Here is a 27,382-nt window from a genome sequence, read left to right on the forward strand (position 1 = left end):
TGAAGTGCAGATAATGACAAGAACACATATTTTGAAATAATAATTGCAAATTGCCGAGGATAACACAAGGCATGTACGCTTATTTCCATTGTGGTCCTCATTAGATTGTTATTCTACACTAAGTTATAACTGTCTTTTTTCATTATTATTATATTCACTATTAATCTTAAACTTATTCTCAGGAAATGTAACAATAACTCTTTGCTCACAATGTTTTCTTTCATATGATAATAGGTATTATGATAAAAAGTAAAGCAATAATTCATTAAAACATACGAATTCATTTCCTGAAATATTTACAATTTCTAGCAAATAATTGAATGACAAATTTTGCCAGATGAAGACGTAATAGTTCAAGGAAATTACACTGGCAGCTAGATTCAAAATATGGCCTTTCTTATCTTAATAAATACTCTATATCTAATGGCTCTTTTTTTTTTGCTAATTTGGTGAATGACTACCATCTACTGGTCACTTGTAGTCAGTAGCCTACTGGCATAACATCCGATAATGTGTCATTTGTAACTTAGTTGTGCACACGGGCCATACAACCCTAGACATGGTAGTGCATATCTAGTGGTACATAGACATATATTCATATTATTAAGTTTATCATTACCTACATATCATTATATGATGTTTAACCATTTCTTACATATTTTATTTGGGAAATAGCTATGATTCATCATTTTATTTGCTAGAATCTAGGATCAACATGTGGACATTAATAATGCAAATTTGACACACACACACACACTTTCGTCGGATTCATGGCGTGGATTGGAACTCTGGAAAAAAAAATGCATTTTACGTAGATCTCAACTACGAGGAAGTACCTTATTGTATTTGTAGGGAAGGGGAAATCTCGTGGTGTAGTAAAAAGGTAATGAAAGGGGAGAAGGGGAGGGATTACTGAGGGAAATGGAAGAAAATGAGGGAGACGAACGGGCTCCACCTAACAGCAGAAAAAATGTAAACAAAAGATCAGCTGACGACACTGGGGAAATCGAAAATATCAGTAAAAGCATTAAGATTAGAAATATAGATAAGAGCAGCACAAAGGAAGGTGAAGAAAATAATTTCCAGGGATTTAATGAGGGGGGGGGAGGATACCAACCTCCCCCGATTGGCAAGACTAGAGGAAAAACTTGAACAAATGACCGAACATTGGGAGAAGAGGTTCGGTAACGTAGCAAAGATTGTGCAAAGAGTTGAAAAACTGGAAGAACTTGAGAAGGTGAACAAAATCTTAACTAAAGAAATAGAAGATTTAAAAAAGCAGTTAAAAGAAGTAAAAGAGGAGAATGAGGAATTAAAGAGGAATAATAAAGACAATAAAGAGGCCATAGTAAAGGAAGCACAGGGTTGGAAAAATATTCAAGAAAACAGTAGAGTTGGATTTACTGACATAATTAAACAACAAATGAAAGAACAAACTGAAGACTCAGTTATTAAAGTGATGAGACAGAATGAGAATATAGTAAGGGACTTAGCAGATAAAAAGAAATGTATAATTATATTAGGAATGGAAGAGAAATATAACCCAAATAGAACCACAAGAATGAATGAGGAAAAAGAAAAAGTAAAAAAATTACTAGAATTAGTTCAGGAAGATGAACCTGAAATCATGAAATAAATTGAAGAAATGTATAGACTAGGGAAGTATAGTACAGATAAGTCCAGACCAATTAAGATTAAATTCAGGTCACAAATGACGCCAGAGAATATCTTAGCAAAAACAGGGAAACTAGCAACAAGTGAACAATATAAAAAGGTATGGATAAAAAGATAAATTAATAAAGAGGAAAGAGAGGAGGAAAAAAAAGAAAAGACATGAAGTTAAGGAAAAAACGAGAACAAAACAGAGTCAGTAAACAGAGAAATTCTATTGGAGAGTAGTGAATAAGAAAATAAGGAAATACGACATACTAGAGAAAAACAGAAGGGAAACAGAGAATACAATGGAAGTGGAAGAAAACTAAAAATGTCTTACACAAATATAGATGGATTAATAACAGGACTAAATGAACTGAATGAGTATCTGAAGGAAAAAGAACCGGACATAATGGGAATTGTAGAAATGAAATTAAAAGGTCCACTACCACCCAACAGTGTAGGCAATGATGCATATAATTATTGGATTAGAAACAGAGAGACAAAACAAGGGGGTGGAGTTATGTTCCTGACTAAGAAGGATATAAACGTGAGGTGTGTCACATATGGAAAGAATACAGTAGAGATGATTATGATCAAAGTGGAAGACAGAGATAAGAAGAACAGAAAGTTTGTGATAAATTATGTGCCTCCAAAAACAGCCTCATGGGAAGAGAGTGAACATAAGAGTATGTTAGAAGACACAAAGATAACATTAAATAAGATAATGGAAGATGGAGGAAGAATAGTTATGATGGGCGACTTTAATTGCAAAGAAGTCTGCTGGGAAGAGATGACAGTAAAGGGTGGAGACAGCTCATGGGGAAATGTTCTACTCGAGATGATTATTGACCATACAATGACACAGTGGATACAGGAGAACACTAGGTATAGAAATGAAGAACCATCGAGACTAGACCTAATAATTACATCTGAACCTAGAATAGTGGAAAAGATTGAATATAAAACACCAATAAGTAAAAGTGACCACATATTGATTGAACTGGAACTAAATGAGGAGAAATACATGAAAAGAAATGAACAATATAGAAAAGGAAGAATGATGTATGAAAAAACAAACTTTGATAAAATAAGAGAATTCTTTCAAAAAGAAAACTGGGAAGAAATATACAAAGAAGAAACAACAGTGGAAGAGAAATGGAATATTTTGACAAAAATTTACAAAAAAGGAGTGGAAAAGTATGTTCCAAGACAAAAACAAGAAAAAGAATATATAAAGGGCTGGTACAGCAAAAGTTGTAGAAAGTTAAAAGACAAAAGAGACAAAGCTTAGACCAAATGTAAGAAATACGAAAGGCCTGAAAAATGGAAAATATATACTTGTTATAGAAATGAATATGTACAAGTGTGCATAGAGGAAAAGAGAAAATATGAAAAAGATGTCATAGAAAAATGTAAAGATCAACCAAAATTATTTTACAGATTTGTAAACAACACACTGAAAAACAAACAAGATTTAGAGAAATTAAGACAAGAAGGAGTTGAATGCACAGAGGAAATAGAAATGGCGGATATTATGAACTAGCATTTTAAATCAGTGTTTACAAGGGAGAGCATACAATCTGAAGAGATTGAATGGAAAGAGACAGTCCCCCCTATGAAAGAAATAGAAGTATCAAAGAATGAAATAATGAAACACTTGAGTAATCTTGATGTCAGAAAATCGCATGGACCAGATGAAATAGCAAACTGGATTTTGAAAGAATGCAGGAATGAACTGGCAGACAAAATACATAGCATAATAAACAGTTCCTTGAAAGAAGGAAAAGTTCCAGAAGATTGGAAAAAAGCAAATATAGTACCTATATATAAAGGGGGAAATAAAGAAGACCCTACCAACTATAGACCAGTCTCTCTAACAAGTAGAATGGCAAAAATTTGTGAAAGAATTGTCAAAAGTAGAAGGGTAAAATATTTAGAAAAAAACGTGCTAATTCCAAGGCAATTTGGATTCAGACAAGGACAATCATGCGTCACCAATTTAATATGTTTCTATTCAAGGCTAATAGATATAATACAAGAGAGATGGATGGGCTGATTGTGCATTTCTAGACCTAAAAAAAGCTTTTGACAAAGTACCACATAAGAAGTTGCTTAAGAAATTAGAAACTGAAGGAGGAATAGAGGGCAAACTGCTTAAATGGATGGAATACTTTTTGCAAGAAAGAAAAATGAGAGTAGTGATAAGAGACAAACACTCTAATTGGGATGAAGTAATAAGTGGTGTTCCACAAGGAACAGTTTTGGCTCCAATAATGTTTGCTATATATATTAATGATATGGATGAAGAAATTGAAAGTTATATGAGCTTCTTTGCAGATGATGCAAAACTATTAAAAAAAATTGAACACAGAAGAAGATTGTGAATCACTCCAGAGTGATCTAAATAAAGTCTGGGAATGGAGTAAGAAGTGGGAGATGGAGTTCAATACTAAAAAGTGTAGTATAATGGAATTTGGAAAAAGCAAAAACAGAATAACAGGATCATATAAATTGGGAGAAGTATAAAAAAAGTTGAAAATGAGAAGGACCTGGGAGTCATTGTTATGAATAATATGTCACCCGTGAAACAAATGGATAAGATTTTTGGTGATACTTATAATTCAATAAGAACAAGAAACAAATAAATAAGATTTTTGGTGACACTTATAATTTAATAAGAACAATCAAAGTGGCATTTACATACCTAGATGAAGAAATGGTGAAGAAAATACTAATCACTCTGATAAGACCAAGATTGGAATATGCAGCAACGATGTGGTCACCAAGTACAAAAAAATGTATAAAAAAAAACTTGAAAGAATACAAAGAGCAATTACAAAATTGGCACCAACACTCTCAAAACTATCATATGAAGAGAGACTAGCAAAACTTGAGCTACAGACACTAGAGCAAAGAAGAGAGAGAAGAGATTTGATAGCTATTTACAGAATCATGAAAGGCATAGAAATTATTGATAGAGGATCTAATAAAATGGGATGATAGAAATACAAGAGGACATGGAAAAAAATCAAGAAAGACAGCTATAGAAGAGATCTGAAAAAGAACAGCTTTCCTCACATAGCAATAGACAGTTGGAACAAGTTAGATGAGGAAGTAGTGTGTGCAAAAACAATACATGACTTTAAAAATAGTTTAGATAAAATGAGATATGAAGACGGAACATCACGAGCATAGCTCCCCTTCTCGTAAAATACAACTAGGTAAATACATATATACATATATTATATTATATTATATATATATATATATATATATATATATATATATATACACATATATATATATATATATATATATACATATATATATGTATATATTATATATATATATATATGTATATATATATATATATACATACATATATATATATACATATATATATATATATATATGTATATATATATATATATACATATATATATACATATATATATATACATATATATATACATATATATATATACATATATATATATTCATATATATATCTACATATATATATACATACATATATATATATACATATCTATATATGTATATATATATATATATATATATACATATATGGTAGTGCATATCTAGTGGTACATATATATTCATATTATTAAGTTGATCATTACCTACATATCATTATATGATGTTTAACCATTTCTTACATATTCTATTTGGGAAATAGCTATGATTGATCATTTTATTTGCTAGAATTTAGGATCAACATGTGGACATTTATAATGCAAATTTGACACACATACACCCACATATATATATATATATATATGTGTATATAGAACCGAATGACAAAATATTTCAATCCCACCACTGCCCAGGTCTTTCTTGCACAAAACCCGTGGCCTCCAGGAAACCAACAACAGCCTCTGGGTGGGAGCATAAGTCACTTTCAGAATAGATATTGTGTTGGTGTCTAGGGATAGTCAGTGTGGGGATATGGTTAGTATGAGGAGTTCTGTGTTTTCTGTCTGGTGGTAGCACCTGAGGCAGTTTGAATCTGTGGCCACACTATTCTGTGTTGGTACTATTACAATAACAGATGGTAACCTAAATGGGTAGTTCTTATCTGGTGTGTAAAGGTTTTCTCTGTGGGTCTTATGTCTGGAGGTTGTTATTGGAATATTGGGTTAGGTGGGCTTTCTTGAAGGTCTTATTTAGTTATCTGGGTGTTAACCACTTCAGTATGATTTAAATTCTCATGTACAGCATCAGCTGCCAAATGTATGATTCATCACTCTACTCACATTATAAAATATAAAGTCACTGCTGTATTACTCATTCTCTTTACTCTGAGTAGTAATAAACACAGAAAACGTGATCAAACCAGTTCACAGAATCCAGGGGTAACTCATGTATAACTACAATATATATTGCAGAAACCACAGGGAAATTAAAGTCGGAATACTGAACGTTTTCGTCTATTACGACATCCTCAGAGTACAAAGAAAGAAAAAATAGAACTACAATATATATATATATATATATATATATAATCAAGATGCTGATGCCAGCATCCTCATGTACCCACTCATGCTTCATGAAACCTACATAGACATTGTATTGAAGTGGTTAACATATTTCTGTGTGGATGTTTAGTGTAGTTTGGGTGACAGGTTGTGGTAAATGTTGAAGTAGTGTGCTGCTGGTGTAAATTTTTTTGCTTTCTGTTGGTGATGCTTGTGAGATGTATCTACCTAATTGTATTATACATCTAGTTTGTTCTTAAATTCTTGTATGGTTTTTGCACCTATTTTTTTTTTCCAATTTGTTTCAGACATCTATCACACTGTGTGTAAAATTATTCTTTTTTAGTTTCTTTTCATGTCCTCTTGTTTTTCTTCTGTCCCATTTTAATAAATCTCTTCTATCAAGGACTTCCATACCTTCCATGATTCTGTAAATGGCCAGTAGATATCCTCTTTCCATTCTTTGTTCCAGGGTTGGTAGTTCAAATTTGGACAATCTTTGTAAAACAAATTTGAAAGTGTTGGTGCCATCTTTGTCATTGCTCTTTGGATTCTTTCTAATTTCTTTATATTCTTTTTTTTGTATTAGGTGTCCAGTGTTGCAGCATATTCCAATCTTGGTCTTATCAGCGTGACTAATATTTTCTTTATCATTTCTTCATCCATGTAGTTAAAGGCCACCTTTATTGTTCTTAGAAAACTGTAGGTTTCTCCGACTATTTTGTTGATATGCTTGTCTGGTGACATGTCTTTGCTAATAATTACTTATAGGTCCTTTTCTGAGCTAACTTTTTTTTTTTTACTTCTTTTGTACCAACCTTATATTGCCCTGATATTCTATTCTTACTTTTACCAAACTCCATTATACTACATTTCTTGATGCTGAAGTTCACTTCCCACTTTTGGCTCCATTTCCAGACTTTCTCCAGATCTCTCTGAAGTGATTCACAGTCTTTCTCTGTATTTATTTTCTTTAGTAGTTTTGCATCATCTGCAAAGTTAATATAACATTCAACACCTTCATCCATGTCATTTATACATATGGCAAACATTATCAGAGCTAGTACTGAACCTTGTAGGCCTACCCTTATCATTTGTTCCTAGGTCGAGTTTTTGTCTCTAACTACAACCCTCATTTTTGTCCTGTTCAAAAAATATTCCTTTCATTTCATTAATTTCTCTTGTACAACTCCAGTTGTTTCAACTTTTTTTGTTTTGTTTTTTGTGTGATACCTTATCAAATGCCTTTTGTAAATCTAGAAAAGCACAATCCGCCCATCCGTCCCTTACTTGTATTATGTCTATTAGCCTCGAATAAAAACAAATTGTTTTGGATACAGTATCTTATTTTCTTCCAAATGTTTAATCCATCTACTTTTGATCACTTTTCCGCATATTTTAGCAATTGCATTTGTAATGGAGACCGGCCTATAATTTGTTGGGTCTTATCTCCCCCTGTATATATTGATATGATATCTACATTTTTCCAATCTTGTGGTACCTTTCCTTCCTTGAGTGAGCAATCTATTATATCATATATCTTGTCCTCTAGCTCACCTATACATTGTTTTAGTATCTAATTTGCAATTCTGTCTGGATTGTGTGATTTTCTGACATCAAGGTTTATTATTTGGTCCCTTATTTCTTTTTGTGTTACACTTCATTCTTTCATTGGGGGGATCTGTCTACCTTTTCTTCTTCCCAGCTATGTGAGGGGTGTGTTGTTAAGGGGTCTGGCTTAGAGTTGTGTTTCTGTATCATGTTTGTGTGATGTTCTATTGGGAGGATTTTTGCTTTCTGTATGTAGGTGTCCTACAGACGTAGTTTTGGTGCATCCTGTAGTTGCTCTTAGTGCTCCATTATGCAGTGTTTGTTAACTGTGTTTGACTTGCTGATTATTGGGATCCATGCTGTGGAGGCATATTCTAAGGTGGTTTTTGTGAATCATTTATAGATGGTTATTAAAAGTTTATTTTTGTTATCCAATGTTAGTACTAGAGATGGTTCTCAGAAGATTTGTTTTCCTGTTGATTTTTGTTGTTAGGTCCTTCACATACAGGCTGAATGTCATGAGAATATCAAACATTAGACCCAGAATTTTTGGGTTTCTTTCTAAAGAGGAAAAGGACAAAAGGTAGGGAGGTGCTTAGAGTGAACTCTTTAAATGAAAAGGAAAAGGAGAATGAGTACAAGAAGAAGCTGAGGGAGGAGTGGGAGGGAGTGAAGGATAGAGTAGAGCTAGGAGTGGAGGAGGAATGGGGATGGTTCAAGGAGGGAGTCACAAAGTGTGCAAGGATGGTGTGTGGAACAAGGAGGACAGGAGGAAATACAAGGAAGGGTTGTGAATAGTGGGATGAGGAAACAAAGAAGGTTGTAGAAGAGAAGAAGCGAGCTTTCACAGATTGGTTACAAAATAGGACGAGGGAGTCATATGAGAGGTACAAAGAAAAGAAAAGAGAAGTAAAGCAAAAGGTAAAGGAGGCAAAGAGGAGAGCAGATGTGAAATGGGGTAAGTGTATGACAGAAAATTTTGAAAGTAATAAAAAGATGTTTTGGAAAGAAATTAAGAGAGGAAGAGGAGGCGAATCAAGTAGAGAAGAAAAGGTAAAAGGTGCAGATGGAGAGATGATAATGGAAGAGAAGGCAGTAAGGGGAAGATGGGCAGAATATTTTAGGGAGTTGCTAAATGTGAAGGAGGATAGGGAGGGAAAGATAGCTGCAGTGGGAAATGCTAAGAAAATGACCGTGATGAGTGAGGAAAATGGAGGAGAAATAAGGAAGGATGAAGTGAAGGCAGCTGTTAAGATGATGAAAGCAGGTAAGGCACCTGGTCTGGATGGATGCCATGCAGAATGTCTAAAAAAAAGGAGGTACAGTGATGGTGGACTGGCTGGTGAGGTTATTTAATGTTTGCTGGAGAGAGGGTAGAGTGCCGGAGGACTGGAGGAGTGCCTGTATAGTTCCACTTTACAAGGGAAAGGGGGACAAGTGTGAATGTAGTAGTTTCAGAGGGATTAGCTTGCTAAGTGTAGTTGGGAAGGCTTATGGGAGGATCTTGATTGAGAGGATTAGGAGAGGAGCAGAGGGAGTAATTGGTGAGGAACGGTGTGGATTTAGAAAGGGTAGAGGTTGTGTAGATCAGACTTTTGTGGTAAGACAGATATGTGAGAAAGCTATAGGAAAGGGGAAGGATGTTTTTTGGGCTTCTATGGATCTGGAAAAGGCTTATGACAGGGTAGACAGAAAGGCATTGTGGGAGGTTTTGCGGATATATGGGATAGGAGGAAAGCTTCTAGGAGCTGTCAAGAGTTTTTATGAGAGTAGTAGAGCTTGTGTCAGGATTAGAAATGGAGAGAGTGAGTGGTTCGAGGTAAAGGTGGGACTTCGTCAGGGATGCGTTATGTTGCCCTGGCTGTTCAACTTGTACATGGATGGGGTAGTGTGAGAGGTAAATGTAATGGTGTTGGGTCAGGGATTGGAGATGATTAAAGAAAATGGAGAAAAGTAGGTGAGCCAGTTGTTGTTTGCGGACGACACTGCGCTTGTGGCAGGATCGGAGGAGGGATTGAGGAAGTTGGTGACAGAGTTTGGGAGAGTGTGTGATAGAAGAAAGCTGAAGATAAATGTGGGTAAAAGTAAGGTGATAAGATGTTCAAGGGGTGAAAGTGGCAGCAGACTGGAAGTGAGCATTTTGAGAGAGCAACTGGAGGAAGTGGATAGTTTTAGATACTTGGGTGCAAATGTGGCAGGAAAAGGTGGAGTGGAGGTGGAGGTAGAATGTAGAGTGTGAGAAGCTAGTAAATGCCTTGGTGGATTAAAAAGTGTAATGAGGAATAGACATTTGGGAATGGATGCTAAGAGGAGACTGTATGAAGGAGTGATTTTGCCAACAGACAGCACTGTATGGGGGAGAAACATGGAACATAAGAGAGGAAGAGAGGAGTTTGAATGTGTTTGAGATGAGGTGTCTGAGAAGTATGATGGGGGTTACTAGGCTAGATAGAGTGAGAAATGAGGAAGTGAGGAGGAGAATGGGGGTGGAAAGGGAGTTGGGCGATAGGGTTGATGAAAGAGTATTAGGATGGTTTGGACACATGGAAAGAATGAGTGAAGAAAGACTAGTAAAAGAGGTATGGAAGGCAGATGTGGAGGGAGTGAACATGAGGGGACATCCTAGGATGAGGTGTATGGATGGGGTGAAGGGGGCTTTGGGGAAGAAGGGAATGTCTGTTGAGGAAGGACGGGAGAGGACAGAAGACGGGTGAATGGAGAATGGTTGTATATGGATGATGTGATGCATGAGGTGGAATGGGCAGGGGGATGGGGGGTGAGATAGTATGTGTGAGCAAAATTTGATGCAGCCTGAAGTAATTTCTCCCCGTCTTCTCCTTTTATGCATGGGGGGACGGAGAGGGGGTGTCGCCCATTTAATGAAGTGGCCTTGCTGTGGATGTGCTGTGTCTTGCGACACTGCTTCTGACCCAGAGCAGTGGACAAGGTGCAGGAGGTGCTAAGATAAGAGGGAGGGTAGAGGGGTGTGAAGTGTATTCAGGGATGGAATGGATGGGAATGATTTTATGCTTTTTCCTTTTTGACTACCTCCCTTGTAAGGGGGAAAAAGCCTTGGTATATGTATGTATGTTACTATAGTCTTTTTTTTCTATTTGTGGTTGTCTGGGGTGAGCAATGTTATGGTTTTTCTAGAGTGAGGCTTCCATTCTGTTATTTCTGGGCCATTATTCCAGTTTGAACAAGTAGGCTTGGGTGTTCTTTGCTGCAATTTTGTATTTACTGTGCTGGGTTATCATTGTCAAATCATTTCCATAACCCCCAGCACCCTGCAATATTCATGTACAAAATACATACACATTACAAAACAAGCAAAAAAGGGGAGGTACAGTGATGGACCAGATGGTGAGGTGGTTTAATTTTTGTCTAAAAGAGGGTAGAGTGCCAAAGGACTGGAGGAGTGTCTGTATAGTTATACTTTACAAGGGAAATGGGGACAGATGTGAGAGCAGTAGTTTCAGAGGGGTTTGATGAATGCAATTGGGAAGGTTTATGGGTTTTGATGGAGAGGATTAGGAGAGGAACAGAGGGAGTCATTGGTAAGGTACAGTGAGTTGAGAAAAGGTGGGGTTGCATGGGTCAGATCTCTGTGGTGAGGCAGATATATGTGAAAGCTTAACAAAGGGTAAGGATTCTTATGGATTTGGAAAAGGCTTATGACAGAGGAGACAAGAAGGCACTGTGGGAGGTTTTGTAGATATATGGGATAGGAGGAAAGCCATTATGAACAGTCACAAATTATTATGATAGTAAAGCATATGTTAGATATGGAAAGAGTGAGTGGTTTGAGGTAAAGGTGGTACTTTGCCAGGGATGTGTACAATGTGTATATGGATGGGGTGGTGTGGGGGGGTAAGTGCACAGGTAATGGGTAGGGGATTGGAGATGGTTAAAGAAAATAAAGAGAAAATGGGAGATAAACCAATTGTTGTTTGCTGACGATACTGAGCTTGTAGCAGGGTCAGAGGAGGGATTAAGGATGTTAATGAAGGAGTTTGGGAACATGTGTGAAAGGAGGAAGTTGAAGGTAAATGTGGATAAAAGTAAGTTGATGAGATGTACAAGGCGAGAGGATGCCATTAAACTGGAAAGAGGCTGGAGGAAGTGGATAGCTCTAGATACTTGGGGGCACATGTGGAGGGAAAGGGAGGAGTGGAGCTAGAGGTAGAATGTAGATTGAGAGAAGCAAATAAATGCCTTGGGGGATTAAAAAGTAATGAAAAATAGACATTTGGTAATGGATGATAAGAGGGGTATGAAGGGGTGATTGTGCTGACAGCACTATGAGGCAGAAATATGGAACATGAGAGAGGGAGAAAGGATTTTAAATTTCTTTGGGATGAAATGTCTGAGAAGTATGGTAGGGGTTACTCGAGTGGATAGAGTGAGAAATGAGGAGATGAGGAAAGAGGGGGTGGAAAAGGAGTTGGGAGACAAGGCTGATGAAAGAGTATTGGGATGTTTTGGACACATGGAAAGAATGAGTGAAGAAAGATTACCGTATATACTCGTCTATAGGTCGATCTCGCGTAAAGGTCGACCCCCCATTTTTGGCCAAAAAATCTGGAATTTTCCATATACCTCATGAACAGGTCGAGTGGCTTGTTTTTGTTTTGGTGCTGTGAGCATTCCACTGTCTTAATGCTTTGAAGTGGCATGGCTTGCCTGGTATAGGAACTGATTATGGTTTTTTCACTTCATTAATTCTGATGTATTTTGGTTTATGTTTTTTTTCAAGTTCACTGACTTCATTATTTAATAAGTTTCACTTAAGTTGCCATTTCAGCGGAGTGAAAAACTTGAACAGATTACCAAGTAATGCACGGTATAAGGAATAAACTGGCTAGGCGTGTTTCGTTAGAAACAATTTTAACCAACAGTGTCTCAGAGTATTCTTGTAATCTCAACTGTGTGGATGATCCGGCTAATGATAATGTGGAGAAGGAAGATGATGTTAGGAAGATGATGTTGATGTTCCTATGGCTGATGAAGTTGATCCGTATGACGATACTCTACACAGAAGTGAGTGGGAGGAGCTGTTTTATGGTGAAGATGACGACAGCAAGGAAAACGATTTTGGTGGATTTTAGTTAAGATATTTAGGATTATACCATGTGTCACTGTAACAGTAACGAGTTGGCAATACTGAACAGTTTGTTTTCGTGATGGTGAGATCCATGCATTGTTTTGGTAATGGTAACAATAATATATACCATATAGAAAGCTAAATTTGGATAAATTTTTAGTTTCGACCATGGGCGCAATATAGCAATAAAAATTAATTATTTTGTAAATTATAATATATCAACGTAATATGCAATTTTGTGAGTGGAAATAAAAAACAAAAAAGGTGCTAAAACAGATTTCGTAAGTAACGAAGTTGTGTTGGACGAATGGTACGCCATGTTTGTTATGATAGATGCCAACATCGAAGAAATGAAAGGATGATAAATTCGTTTAACCTAACCTGTGTTTAAATCATTACCTGCAAATTAAATGTCATCCGGCTCGTCCTCGTTGTCGTCATTGTGAGAGGGGTTGGCAGGCTTTTCAATCACTCTCTCAGCTTGCAGGGTATACAAAGTTCTTGCAGCTTGAAGGAATGCATGTATCTCCGCTCCATAACATTCCTTCAAGAAAATGTACCTGACGAGGTACTGTCGGAAGTACCGAGGCCGTCAATTGACAGACGACAAGATGGAGCCCCGATCCTATGCTACCGACTTTATTCATTAGCATATTTGCTTGTAGCAAGGTATTTCTTTTTTTTCCGCCCACAAAATTGCATATTACGTTGATATATTTTAATTTACAAAATTATTAATTAATTTTCTATAGCTATATTGCGCCCATGGTCGAAACTAAAAAAAATATCTAAATTTGAGAATATCACAGCATTTTATTATTTTTTAAACAACCATGGGTACTATAATAGTATACATGATATAATAAGCTCGCCTGTGCTAAGAATTTTAACACGTAAAACCACAGTATGGGGTTACCGTATCTAGAAGGAATTTCACATGTTTTGGTACATACCATGTATTTTATGTCCCCATTGTTTACTGGTAGTAACTAGTAGGTAAATATTTTTATTTCTGAACCTAAAGAAAAGGTACGAGTTCTTCCTAGCCTTTCTTGTCATGTCTGGATTTCAACCTAACAAGATTATTACTTGAATATAGGTCGACCCCCAGGTTTTGGCCTAAAAAAAAATCCTTAAGATTTCGACCTATAGACGAGTACATATGGTAGTAAAAGAAGTATCAAAGACAGAGGTGGACGGAGTGTATATGAGGTGACCAAGGATGAGATGGATGAGGTAAAAGGGGCATTAAGAGGGGGATATCTGTTGTGGAAGGGAGTAGACAAGATAAGGGCGAGTGGAGAAATGCATGTGGATGATGCTGTGATGCATGGGAGTGGGTGGGATGGGGGATTGGGAGTAGTTATATATGAATGATATTTTGACGTAGCCCAAGGGATTTCTTCCCCTCTTCTCTTTTTCTGCGTGAAAGGACAGAGAGGGTTGTTGCCAATTAAATGAAGTGGCCTTGCTATGGATGTGCTGTGTCTTGCTGCATTACTTTTGATCTAGGGCAATGGGTGAGATGCAGGGATGACCCATCATCCAAGAGGAGCTAAGAAAATAGGGCATGAGATGGTGAATGGGAGTGGAGTCGGTGGGGATGAAATGGGTGGGAGTGGAATTATGCCTTTTGACTTTGGCTACCTCCCTTGTATGCATGTAAAAAGAAAAAGAAAAAAAAAAAAAAAAACACACTACAACAGAATTCCAGATTTCACCAAACTCCTCTTATTATCAATCTAATTGAGAAATAATTCCCAACACAAATAAAATCCCCCTCAATGAAAGAAATAAGGGACAAAATAATGAACGTCTATGTCAGAAAATCACAGTCCAGACAGAATTGCAAACTGGATACTAAAAGAATTTATAGATGAACTAACAGACAAAATATATAATAGATTGCTTGCTCAAAGAAGGAAAGGTACTTCAAGATTGGAAAAATGCCAATATCATGCCAATATATAAAGGGAGACAAGGAAGACCCAACAAACTATAGACCGTTCTCCCTTACAAGTACAATAGCTAAAATCTGTGAAAAACCATCAAAAGGAGACAGCCTAAACATCTGGAAGAGAACAATATACTGAATCCAAAACAGTTTGGTTTTAGACAGGGAAGATCATGTGCCACAAACTTGATTTGTTTTTATTCAAGGTTAACAGGTATTCAAGAAAGAGATGGATGGATAGACTGTGCTTTCCTGGACTTATAAAAGGCATTTGATAAAATGACACACAAAAACTATCATGAAAAATTGAAACAATAGGTGTACACAAAAAATTACTGAAATGGATGGAAGATTTATTGCATGAGAGAAAAATGAGAGTGGTGCTTACAGATACGTCAACCTGGAAAGAAATGATAAGTGGAGTCCCATAGGGTTCAGTACTGGCTTTGATAATTACTATAAATATATAAATGACATGGACAAAGGTGTAGAATGTTACATGAACTTCTTTGCAGATGATGCAAAACTACTAAAGTACAGAAAAAGACTGTGAATTGCTACAGAGAGACCTGGACAAAGTCTGGGAATGGAGTCAAAAGTGGCAAGTGAACGTCAACATTAACAAATGTAGTAAAATGGAATTTGGAAAAAGTATATCAGGACAATATAAAATTGGTACAAAGGAAGTAAAGAAAGTTGGTTCTGAAAAGGACTAATTATCACCAAAGACATGTCACCAGACAAGTATAGAAACAAAGTAGTCAGAGGAACCTACAATTTACTACGACCAATAATGGTGGCTTTTAATAACTTGGATGAAGTAATGGTAATATATATATATATATATATATATATATATATATTGTAAAAATATATATATATATATATATATATATATATATATATATATATATATATATATATATATATATATATATATATAAAAAAAGAACGCGGAGAAGAACACGAAGAAGAATGCGAAGAAGAACGCGAAGAACGCGAGGAAGAAGAACGCGAGGAAGAAGATGAACGCGAAGAACGCAAAGAAGAAGAACGCGAAGAACTCAAAGAAGGAGAAGAAGAGGAACTCGAAGAAGAACGCGAAGAAGAAGAATACCACCTGACCCCAACTTACCCAAGCACTTTTTCAAGAATATTTTTAGGATAAAGTGTCACCGTAATACCACCTGTCCCTGACTTCCACAGCGTCTTCTAGAATATTTTTATTTAGACTTAGATATATATATATATATATATATATATAAGGAAAATAGAAAGAATCCAATGAGCAACAACAAAGATGGCCCCAACATTTTCAAAATTGACATACAAAGATTGTCTAAATTGGAACTACCAACCCTGGAACAAAGAGAAAGAAGTGATCTATTGGCCATTTACAGAAGCATGAAAGGCATGGAAATCATTGATAGAGAAGACTTATTAAAGTGGAATAAAAGAAAAACAAGGGGACATGGAAAGAAACTAAAAAAATATAGTTATACAAGAGATCTGGAAAAAAAAATCCACACAGCGTGGTGGATATCTGGAATATATTGCATGAAACAATAGTGTGTGCAAACATCATACAAGAATCTGAGAACAAACTAGATGCTGCGAGATACAAAGACGTGCCACTATGAGCATAGCTCTCCTTCCTATATAATACAACTAGGTAAATACAATACCTCAACATGCAAGCACCACACAGAAGACTGAACACCTTATTACACAATGCTCAACATTTATTCTATCCAAAGAACAACACATTTTTTTTTTGAGTGACTCATGGGCTGAACCAGTGGCTGTGGCTTTACCTGTAGGCCACACATCTCTTGCAGGAGAGACCTGGGACAATGGAAGGATGAACAGACTCCTGTGTTATAATCAAACTGACACTTTGGGTTAACCAACTTCAACAGCCCCTTTATGAGCCCAATGTGGACAAATTGGATATGCCTGGCATAAAATATAAAGGCAACAAATATATATATATACAGTAAGTCTTTGTTATATGGTACATATGCATTCCTGAAAACCTTACCGCAAACTGAAATTACCATATACCGAACCCATTATAATATGTAATACCGTATTTTTCGGACCATAAGGCGAGGGCAAAATCCTTAAAATCGGCCAAAATCGGGTGGTGCGCCTTATCGTGCGGTGCACCTTATGTGTGGCTTCAGTGCAAAAAAATGCGTCGGATAGTGACGTACTATTTTGACAAGTTTCGTAGCTAGCCTGCCGACGGCGACAGTGCATAGGCTTAACAAAAGTTACAACCAAGTTATAACCAAGGTGCATGTATCTTGACAAGAAAATTGCGAAAACTTCGACAGTTTTCGGGTCCATGCCACCGCATTCATTCACGCTATCATGGCTATGACATGATAGCGTCCACAACACAGACAGCCATTTTGCATTGGTCTAGTCTCGCTCCACTCAGACTGTAGTCATTTGGGTATATATTTTTTTCGATCATGGGCGCAATATAGCAATATAATATTAATTATTAATTTTGTAAATTAAAATGTATCAACGTAATATGCTAATGATCGGGACGCCAACGTCTCTCACGACGACGACAACGAGGACGTGCCGGATGACTTAATTTGCAGGTAATGATTTATTAAACACAGGTTAGATTAGGTTAGACGAATTTATCACCCTTTCATTTCTTCGACGTCGGCATCTATCATAACAAACATGGCGTACCATTCGTCCGACACGCCTTCGTTACTTACGAAATCCGTTTCAGCAATTTTTTTGTTTTTTATTTCCGCTCACAAAATTGCATATTACGTTGATACATTATAATTTACAAAATTAATAATTAATTTTCTATTGTTATATTGCGCCCATGGTCGAAACTAAAAATTTACCTTCATTTGTAATCTTGTGTTTTAGTGAATAGAGAATTCCGGGAATAAACTGCTACTGTTGGTTTTATTCCCCACAATTCCCGTAACATGTTTGTTGTTTTATAGGGGTATTGGCAGGGCAGACCGTCCATGGAGGTGGTCTGATTTCACTGACCAAAATAAAAAATATATCATTTATTTTTGTAATTTTGCTAAATCCCAACCGATTTTTCTCACTCAACAACGAAAATGTTCAGTTCTGAATGCACTCAGGTTAGCTAGGTCAACATGAAAATGGAATTCCTGATATTTGAGCTGAAGTAGTTCTCATGGGATGCAGAAAGTCGCTCTGAGTACAATGCAATTTGAATTATCCATCTAGCTGTCCTAGTTCTCTAGATATTACATTTTGAAGGGAAAATCGGGCCGAAACGTGCGGTCTGACTAATCGCCGATCAAACGTAAACAATGACGGTTTTTACTGACAGGCACAATTTTATATAAGAATTTAGCATATGGTTGCATTATTTGACCTATTTTCTTTAGAATGTGTGATTTCCATGTAATTTAATCAAAGAATTACGTTTTTATCCTCTGTAAAATTACCCACCACAGCTACGAATACCGTCAAATTACATGAAAATCACACAATTTAAAGAAAATAGTTTGAATAATTCAACTATATGCAATCTATTACACTAATAACACAACAGTAACAAACTTAATAGTGTAGCTTGATCCATACCACCAATGATCATAGATAGCGGGCAGGACGAATCGTAGCTGTGGTCCGTAATATTACGGAGGATAAAAACGTAACTTCTCTTTGATCATATTACATGAAAATCACACATTTTAAAGAAATTAGTTCAAATAATTCAACTATAAGTCTATTACACTAATAACATAATAGTAAGAAACTTAATAGAGTGAAGTTTGATTCATACCACCAGTGATCATAGATAAGATGGCGGGATGGACGTTGATGTTGTTATCCGATAATCCGACCCGAAAAAAAAAAAAATAATTATAATAATAATAATTAGTACCACCGATTTCTCAGCTCTTCCGTAACACGCTGCCTTTATTTTGGTATTAGAATAATCCGCGAGACTAGCAGTTTTCGTTCATTTTGGTCAGTTACCAATACACTGAATTTATTTAGCTCATTTTTTACACTGAAACATAAACCGATTTTCGATTTACTGCTGAATGCAAGCCGCCATGTTTATCTTATGTTTTTATGTACCGACATGTAACTGATGATGTAATTGTTTGAAATTTACTACGATCGTAGTAAATACACTCGCATAACATTTGTATGAATGAAATTTCCGGCGGTATGTAAATTTGGCCGTTTGCATGGCGTGCGCATAAAATGACGCGCTATTGTGCTCGTCATCGACGGTGGCGCCTCTGGTGGTGTTTGACCTACCTAACCAGGTGCGCCTTATGGTCAGGTAAGCCTTATGTAAGGACGGGGAATAGCAAATTACGGGTGCGCCTTATGGTACGAAGCGCCTTATGGTACGAAGCGCATTATGGTCCGAAAAATACGGTAATAGGATATGTGTTCCAGCACGTTGAAAGTCACCCCTACAGACATGAAAATACATGAAAATAGTCACATAAGAAAATGTAAAGTACTGCGCAAAAGAAATAAACAGATTTTTTTTTTTATTTACCTTTCACTCGCCATGTATTCTATCAGATGATGTCCCTCCCGAGGCTAAGGGACAGTAGGGAGCTCGGCCCTTACTCATCTTTTGCTGAGTGGCCAGAGGAAGATGAGGGTGAGGCAGGAGGCTGAAAACCCTCAAACACTTCGTCGTCTGCACTGTCGGAAGCAGATGTGGAAGGGCCAGCTGTAGCAGGGTTGGCACGTTTGACTGGTTTGAAGAAAGAAGATATGGAGGAAGGACCAGCTTTAGAACCGTCGGCAGTGGATGTGGAAGGGCCAGCTGTGGCAGGGTTGGCAGGTGTGACAGGAACGGCAGGTCTGACTGACTTGAAGAATAAGAAGATGGAGGACTGTTTGGCGTTTCTTCTTTTTTCATCATAGATTTCTTGATAAATTTTGACACTTTTCTCTATGTCAAAAAACACACTGTAAGGATTTAACTTGTGTTCAAAGGGAAATGCGGGAAGAGACTGATTGTTGTAGTGGCTGCACGGCGTGGTGGCGCTACGGTACGGTAAAAACAAAACACGAGCGGATACCGTATCTGTGAATTTTTCTTACCATAAATTGAATTGAGGGTAATAATTACCAAATACCGTAACTGTGAATTTACTGGATAAAGAATTACTGTATAAGGAGGACTCACTGTATATTTATATATACATATATACATATATAAAAAAAGTCAAAGTCAAAATGGAACAGTTTGATTTAAACCTTTCAAATATACCTCCCTAAATTTCCTTTTCTTAATATCAACAACTTCAAATATTTCTTGAGGCATGAGCAGATATTCCTCTTCCTGTGGAAAAACAGAAAGATCACTTATTGCTAGAGCATTGCTTACTAAAAAGATGAACACTGTTCCTTCTTGAGCAAAGTTTTCAGCAACTTTACGATTTGGTGTTACTGAGACAAACTGTTTGAAGCGGATTTTAGAGCCAACATCAGCAGTGATGTCAATGCTGCATCCTCGATAGAGGTGAAATGCATCATGGTACTTAATTGAACTCACGGCTTTCTGAAGAAGCAACCACATGCCTGTCAAATATAAGAACAACAAAGGTGACATAAATACTTACATAAATATAAGTAAAAATATCTCTTCAAGAAGTAATAAACTATGTATGAAACAATTTGTGCAGGAAAAAGTGGTAAGCCTGTTACTAAAAAAATAATACATATATACGTACATACATATACCAAAAGCTTTCTTTTTTCCTCCTTACAAGGTAAGTAGCCAAAAAACATAAGCATGAAATCCACTCCCACCCATTCCATCCCCATATACTCCACTCCCATCCATCTCCCTCCCTCCCTCTTATCTTGGCTCCTCCTGGATGACGGGTCATCCCTGCATCTCGCCCACTGCCCTGGGTCAGAAGCAGTGTCACAAGACACAGCTTAATATAAGAATATATCTTAAAATGTGTAGCAAGCTTCACATACCTAATGGTATACAAAAAATATACACATACAAATTTAATCAATTCATGTTGGATAATGCAACTTATTTCTGTTCCCTTACTGTAAACTTGTGGCTCCACATCTGATAACACTGATCCTTTGGCCATCAAACAATCTCAACGAGAAAATGAAAAGAAATGCTGCATTGCTGTCTCTGTTTTGTAAATATAGATTTTTTTTGTCACTGGCTTGTAGATCAGTTGCCACTTGTCTGTTTTCCTTAGACTGGGCAAGAAATGGAAAATAGTGAAAACTGTATATAACAGAAAACAAGCACACAGTCAGCAATTTTTCTTCTCCTGCTACTTTCAGCCGGTGACACGAAAACAATCTCACAGTACAACAGTCCAAATTTCTTCCTAGAGAAATCTATGGGAAGACCCAAGGGCTGCTGCCAGAAAATTGTGCTGTAGGTTTCCAGTCAGTGAAACTCAAGGCAGATGTGGAAGGAGTGAACATGAGGGGTTGATAGGATGAGATGGATGGATGGGGTAAAAGGGGTTTTGGGAAAGAGGGGAATGTCTGTTGAGGAAGGATGGGAGAGGACAGAAGACAGGGGTAAATGGAGAATGGCTGAATATGGATGATGTTGTGATGCATGAGGTGGAATGGGTGGGGGATGGGGGATGAGGGAGTGTGTATGAGAAATAATTTGATGCAGAATGAAGGGATTTCTCCCCGTATTCTCCTTTTCTGCATGAGGAGACGGGGAGGGGGGTTCGCCGATTTAATGAAGTGGCCTTGTGACACTGCTTCTGACCCAGGGCAGGGATGACCTGTCATCCAGGAGGTGCCAAGATAAGAGGGAGGGAAGAGGGTGGAGGGGAGTGGAATGGGTGGGAGTGGTTTTAATGCCTTTGTTTTTTGGCTACCTCTCTTATAACAGGGAAAAAGCCTTTGGTATATGTGTATGTATGAACTCAAGGCAAAAATCATTATTATTAATCATTATCATGTTATACAGAATAATGACAACAACAACAAATTGCTTACAAACCTGGATGGCAGCGATTCAAAGTCGCATACAAGCCATCAGTCAGAGGAATAAAATACTGCACAATGGGGTCCCTCAGGGAACAATATCATCACAACCACTACTTGACCTATTTACAAGTGGCCTCTCTACATCAAAGTAAAAGATCAATATCAAAGCTTAGTGCACAGACAACTGAACAATAATAGCCAACACTACAACTAAAAAAAAAAAAAAAAAAATCAAGAAGCTAGCCTCTCTCAAACAGACTATCTACTTTTCTAAAGTCATCAGTGATGTTGCTTAATATGAATGAAAAAATAATTGGATTTAGATTAAATGATCAACTTCTCCCATTGGAAAAAGTAAATCTATCTATCTACATACCAAGGCCTTCTTCTCCCTTATAAGGGAGGCAGTAGTCAAGGCATGCACCCACTTCCATCCACCACCCTTGTTTCCCCCTCATCTCAACCCCTAGTGGATGAAGGATCATCTCAGTCTCCTGTCCACTGCCTGAGTCAGACATAACGCAACAAGATACAGTACATTTACAACAGGGCTGATTCACTTACATGGCAACCCTCCCTCTTTGTCCCCTGTCACGATCTGGCATGTTGTTTTTGATTTGCTGTATCAAACCTGGTCATGATTTGATCAGTTCTATCAATCAGTGTGCTCTATGACTTAAGTTGGGAGATTTTCTTTCTTACACTGGATATGAAATAAGGTGAAATGCAGACTTTAACTACTTTACTAGCATAATATATGTACAGAGGGGGACTTACGAGATACGAGGGGTTTGAACAAGGGCACGGATGAATGTTACAGCATGTAGCCCTCTTTTTATATGTGAGGCACTGGTAAATAGCAATATAGAATGGGCCTGTAGATATAGCAAAATGGCACCTGTCATTTGCACTTGTAAGTACATACATACATGTATGTATGTATGTATTTACAAGTGGCAATGGCAGGTGCCATTTTGCTATATCTACAGGCCTATTCTATATTCCTATTTACCTGGCTTCACACAATCCTTTCATTTCTCTATTTTTGTGTGAAGAATGTTTACAATTTATCATTTGCTATCTATCTGAATCTTGTAAAGAGTTAAGCACAATTTGTGATGGCACTACTTCCCCGTGCCATCATTGTTGTAGTGACCCTTGACCCCTTAATACAAATTGCTTCATTTCTATATTTCTCTGTTGTACTCTGCAGCAAATTTGGAACTGGTAATTTATTGTACGTCACCTAATTTTACGGTCCTATATCTTGTTATCCAGCTTAAGATAGATTAGTAGTGATTGAATCTAACATGATTATATTCATGCCCTATGAAATCAAGTAACAGCGATTCACATTATATAACTTGTAGGGATATGGGGACTAACATTACCTAACACAACTTACATAAGCTAATGTGACATAACTTACTATGTGACACTATGTGACATATCATGACACATCATGCAGAAAATTGAGAAAACAGGGAGAAATCCCTTCAGGATGCCTCAAAATATCATCCATATACAGCCACTCACACCTATCCCCTGCCTTCTCCCTTCTCTGCTCCATAGTTATTCCAGTTTTCCTCAAAGCCCCTCTCACCTCATCCATCCATCTTGTCCTTGGTCATCCCTTCAAGTTCACTCTGCCTACCTCTGATTTCTAAACCACTTCTACTAATCTTTCTTCACTCATTCTTTCAATGTGCTCAGGCCATCCTAATAATCTTTCATCAGGCCTATCTGCCAACTCCTTGTCCACCACTGCTCTCCTCCTCCTTTCCTTTCTCACTCTATCCTACCTTGTAGCCCTTACCATACTTCTTAGACACTTCATCTTGAATATATTTAAATTTCTCTTTTCTGCCTCTCTTAAATTCCAAGTCTCTATGCCATACAGAGTCGTAGGCACAATCACCCCTTCTCTTTCTATCCATTCCTAGATGCCTATTTCTCATTCTCATGACACTTTTTAAAACCCCAAGACATTTACATGCTTCCATTACTATACAGTCTACCTCCACTCCTGCTCATCCATTTCCTCCCACAAATATTTAAAACTATTCACTTCCTCCAATCTTTCTCCTGAAAAAGTGGGGTCCTAGGAAACAGATATCAGAGAGAATCATCTCCCTCCTACCTATCTTCAAAACCAGTCAACAATAGGGGGCAGTGACTGGTGGAGTCTCAAAAGTACCATTACTAGCATGTGTAACATTTCTTATCTATGTACATGATTTGATGGAAGGTTCAAGTTATACTAACATGTTTTTGAATAATGCAAACATGATGGAGAACATGAGAGAAGGACTACACATTATTTCAAAAATAGAAAATTATTTCATTGGCAGACACTACAGAACTGGAAATGGGCAATAACCCCAAAAAGATTATCATTGAATTATTTAATGGAAAGGAACACAAATGCAAAATAAAAGAGAGAATTGGTAGATTCACTACATGGATGAGGAGATAATGAAAATATTATAGACAGCCTAATCTATCTTACATTGGAATACAGCAGTGGTGTGGCCTCTGCTTCAAGCAAAATGTATAAACAGGAATGAGAGAATACAAAGAGCAGCAACCAACTTGGTTCCCACCCTTGCTAATAAACCAAACAGTCTAAAAGCACTACACCTAAAACCAGCAAAGAAATAAAGAGAAAACTTATATAAGTACAATGTTTAGGTCACTGAAGGGGGTGGACAAAACTGAAAGATCTCTTGCTTTTGGATGGAAGGTCATCATTGGGTTGTGAAAACAAATTGGAAAAAATACACATACCTGAAAGATGAGAAGAAACTGATTTTTCAATACACACACAAACTCATGGAATAGTCTTGGAAAATCATATAACTCAAGTTGATGGCATAAATGAATTGAAAAACTTTGTATGAAAAGTGGAGAATAAGAGACAGAACCCCATAAATGTATCTCCTTCCCTTTATACAACAATTACGTAACTACTTAATAAGATATATATATATGTCCTATTAAAGTCAACAGCAATAACAGTATTATTCAGTTTGCAATTTACCTTTTCAATTTTTCTGACAATGTTCTGGCCTACATTGGGGAGGATACTAAGTAAGAGATTAAGAATGACGGAAGCTGTATACATTCACAATGAAAAAACTGTCATCAACATTTAACAAATGCCCGAATCCACTCTCCCCTCAGCTAGAAGGCCCCAAGCAGCAACACACGGAGCTCCACCACAACTCTGACTAAAAGCACCCCATGGAGTGTTACCTTCTGAATGCATGACTCTGCATAACCTCACCTCACCTCATGAACACACTGCACAAAGGTTACCTCCCCCAATGCCAACATAAGCCAAATAACCATTTCAACCTAATACAACTATACCTAAACTTTCAACATAAGAGAATACTCCTGAAATTGGCCAATTGATGGCTGAATGATGTCTCAAGATAACACTGACTTTAGAAACTTAGCACCCTTGCCAACAAAGACTGGAACATCCTCAGAAAAATTGAAAAGGCAAACTGCAAATTGAATATTGCTGTTGCTGCAATAGAACATATATTCTGAACGGCTTTACCCCATATATATATATATATATGTATATTGCCTCAAGGGTATTAAGAAACATGGCATTCTATACAGATGCATCAATGTGAGGAACAGCTTAGATGAAATAGTGTAACAACAAACTATGGAAAAATCTAAGGCCAAGTTTGATTTATCTATTAACCTCTCTATCTAAGGCTTCTTCCCCCTTATATGGGAGTTAGCTAGTCAAGGCATGCACCCACCCCTACCCATTTGTTTCCCTTTTATCTTACCTCCTTATGGATGAAGGCCCATCCCTGACCCCCCGCCACACACACACCCATCCAGTGCTTGGTTCAGGAACAATGCAGCAAGATACAGCACATACATATTATCCCCTCACATATAAATAAAGAAGGTAAGGAGAAATATCTTTGGGTCACATCAACTAACTGTCCATTCACAACCATTCTCCTTTCAAACTTATCTCTTGTCTTCTCCCTTCCATGATCAACAGATATCTCCCTTTTACCCAAGGTCCCCCTTCATCCATCTCATTCTTCCCTCAAGTTCACTCCATCCACCACCACACCCTCTTTGCTGATCTTTCTTCACTCATTCTTTCCATGTAACCAAACCATCCCAGTATTCTTTGATCAACCTTATCTGCCAGTTCCTCCTCCACCCCTGCTCTCCTTCTCACCTCCTCATTTCTCACCCTATTGATCCTCATAACTCCTACCATACTTCTCAAACATTAAGTTTCATAGCTTAAGAATAAGAAATGGGATCTCATATGCATAGCTCCTTTCTTGTACATCAAATTATGTAAATACATACCTTGGTATGGGAAAACATCCCAGCCGATATATGTATCAAGGTGACGGCTCTTCTCATTGAAATCTTCATAGATGTTCGGATGATTTAATGTATATGTGACTATTGCTGCTTTGCATTCAGCTGGTAAATCTTGTAGCTGTTTTCTTATATGTTCCCTTTTCTTGGCATTGAGTTCTACTTCAGCTCTGGCCCAAGCACTGTCCAGTAATCTGCTTTTTTTCCTGTCTTCCTCAAGCATAGCTATCACTTCATCTAGTGGCTTATTTAGGTTACTATCAAAACCAAAGATTATTTGTGGAGGGAAATCATAAGCTGCACGTAGATGACCAATATGAACTGCAGAAGAGTTTGTTTCTACAAATCGATGTGTTCTTACCTCCTCCATTAATCTCGTATCTTAAACAAATTAAATCAATAACTACAACAGATGTTGGATTGTTAACACTCTTGGCTGACACAGAAGTCCTTTCTGCCTGTACAGTATCTTCAATTTTTTTTGTATCTGTACAGCAAATTTCCTGAAAGGACCAACATGCATTTTAGAATATCAAAATGTGCTCCCAATTAATCAGAATTATGTCTTCAATTTTATTTTATAATAATAATATTACAGTAGGGCATTTATATCAAAATTATCCTATTCCATGAAACCACAGTATTCTCCTAAGAAATTGTGTTAATTCCATCAGTTTGTATCAAAACCCCCAAAGGTTCCTATCAAAATATTTTCATTGAAATTACTCCACATATTGTCATATAATCTGTAACGTTTTTTCTTTATGTATACTACGTTATTATACTATGTCATATATATCTAGCAGGCTTATCGTCATGTCTAGCACGTCTACGTAGACGTTCACTTCGGCTTTTAGGTACATCCACCAGCACTAATAGTTCAATTCTACATTTTAAATAAATGTATGAGCTACATGGTCCCCAAAGAAAGCTGTTTGTTCAGGTTATATTTAACCGTTCTGTCAGGCATACTTATTACAATTTACAATGTTTTCAGTCTGGCAGGTCTGTTCATTGAGGAGTAGGCGACAGGCCTCAACGGGCGTCTTTACCTAAATGCTACAATTAGGTAAACAGTAAACACATGTTCTTACTTCTACTTCTTGAATAATTTAAATGCACTAACATTTTCTGAAGTACATAGAATTAAACATTATATTACAAGTAATACAAACTATGCATTCGATGGCTCGCGCACATTCCTCAATTGTATAACAACTGTTGCTGGTGTTGCATCACGCTATCTCCCCAAAG

General features: G+C 37.1%; 1 protein-coding gene across 5 annotated transcripts; it reads right to left on the minus strand.

The window, feature by feature from the left end:
- Window positions 1-164: 164 nt before the first annotated feature.
- Window positions 165-27,382, minus strand: LOC143040328 (T-cell ecto-ADP-ribosyltransferase 1-like). 5 transcript variants are annotated; one of them, XM_076211267.1, is made up of 4 exons: window positions 27,304-27,382; window positions 26,114-26,631; window positions 20,151-20,344; window positions 165-788 (listed from the first exon to the last, which is right to left on the minus strand). In XM_076211267.1, the coding sequence occupies exons 2-4, from the start codon at window positions 26,496-26,498 to the stop codon at window positions 711-713; spliced, it is 657 nt and encodes a 218-aa protein (XP_076067382.1). In that variant the 5' UTR covers window positions 26,499-26,631; window positions 27,304-27,382; the 3' UTR covers window positions 165-710. The 5 variants fall into 5 exon arrangements, with proteins under 5 accessions (XP_076067382.1, XP_076067378.1, XP_076067381.1 ...); XM_076211263.1 differs by lacking the exon at window positions 165-788 and having other exon boundaries at window positions 19,602-20,344; XM_076211266.1 differs by lacking the exon at window positions 165-788 and having other exon boundaries at window positions 19,602-20,344; window positions 27,327-27,377.

Source organism: Oratosquilla oratoria, chromosome 28, assembly GCF_046742065.1.
Source record: "Oratosquilla oratoria isolate Oo_2021 chromosome 28, ASM4674206v1, whole genome shotgun sequence".
Classification (NCBI taxonomy): domain Eukaryota; kingdom Metazoa; phylum Arthropoda; class Malacostraca; order Stomatopoda; family Squillidae; genus Oratosquilla; species Oratosquilla oratoria.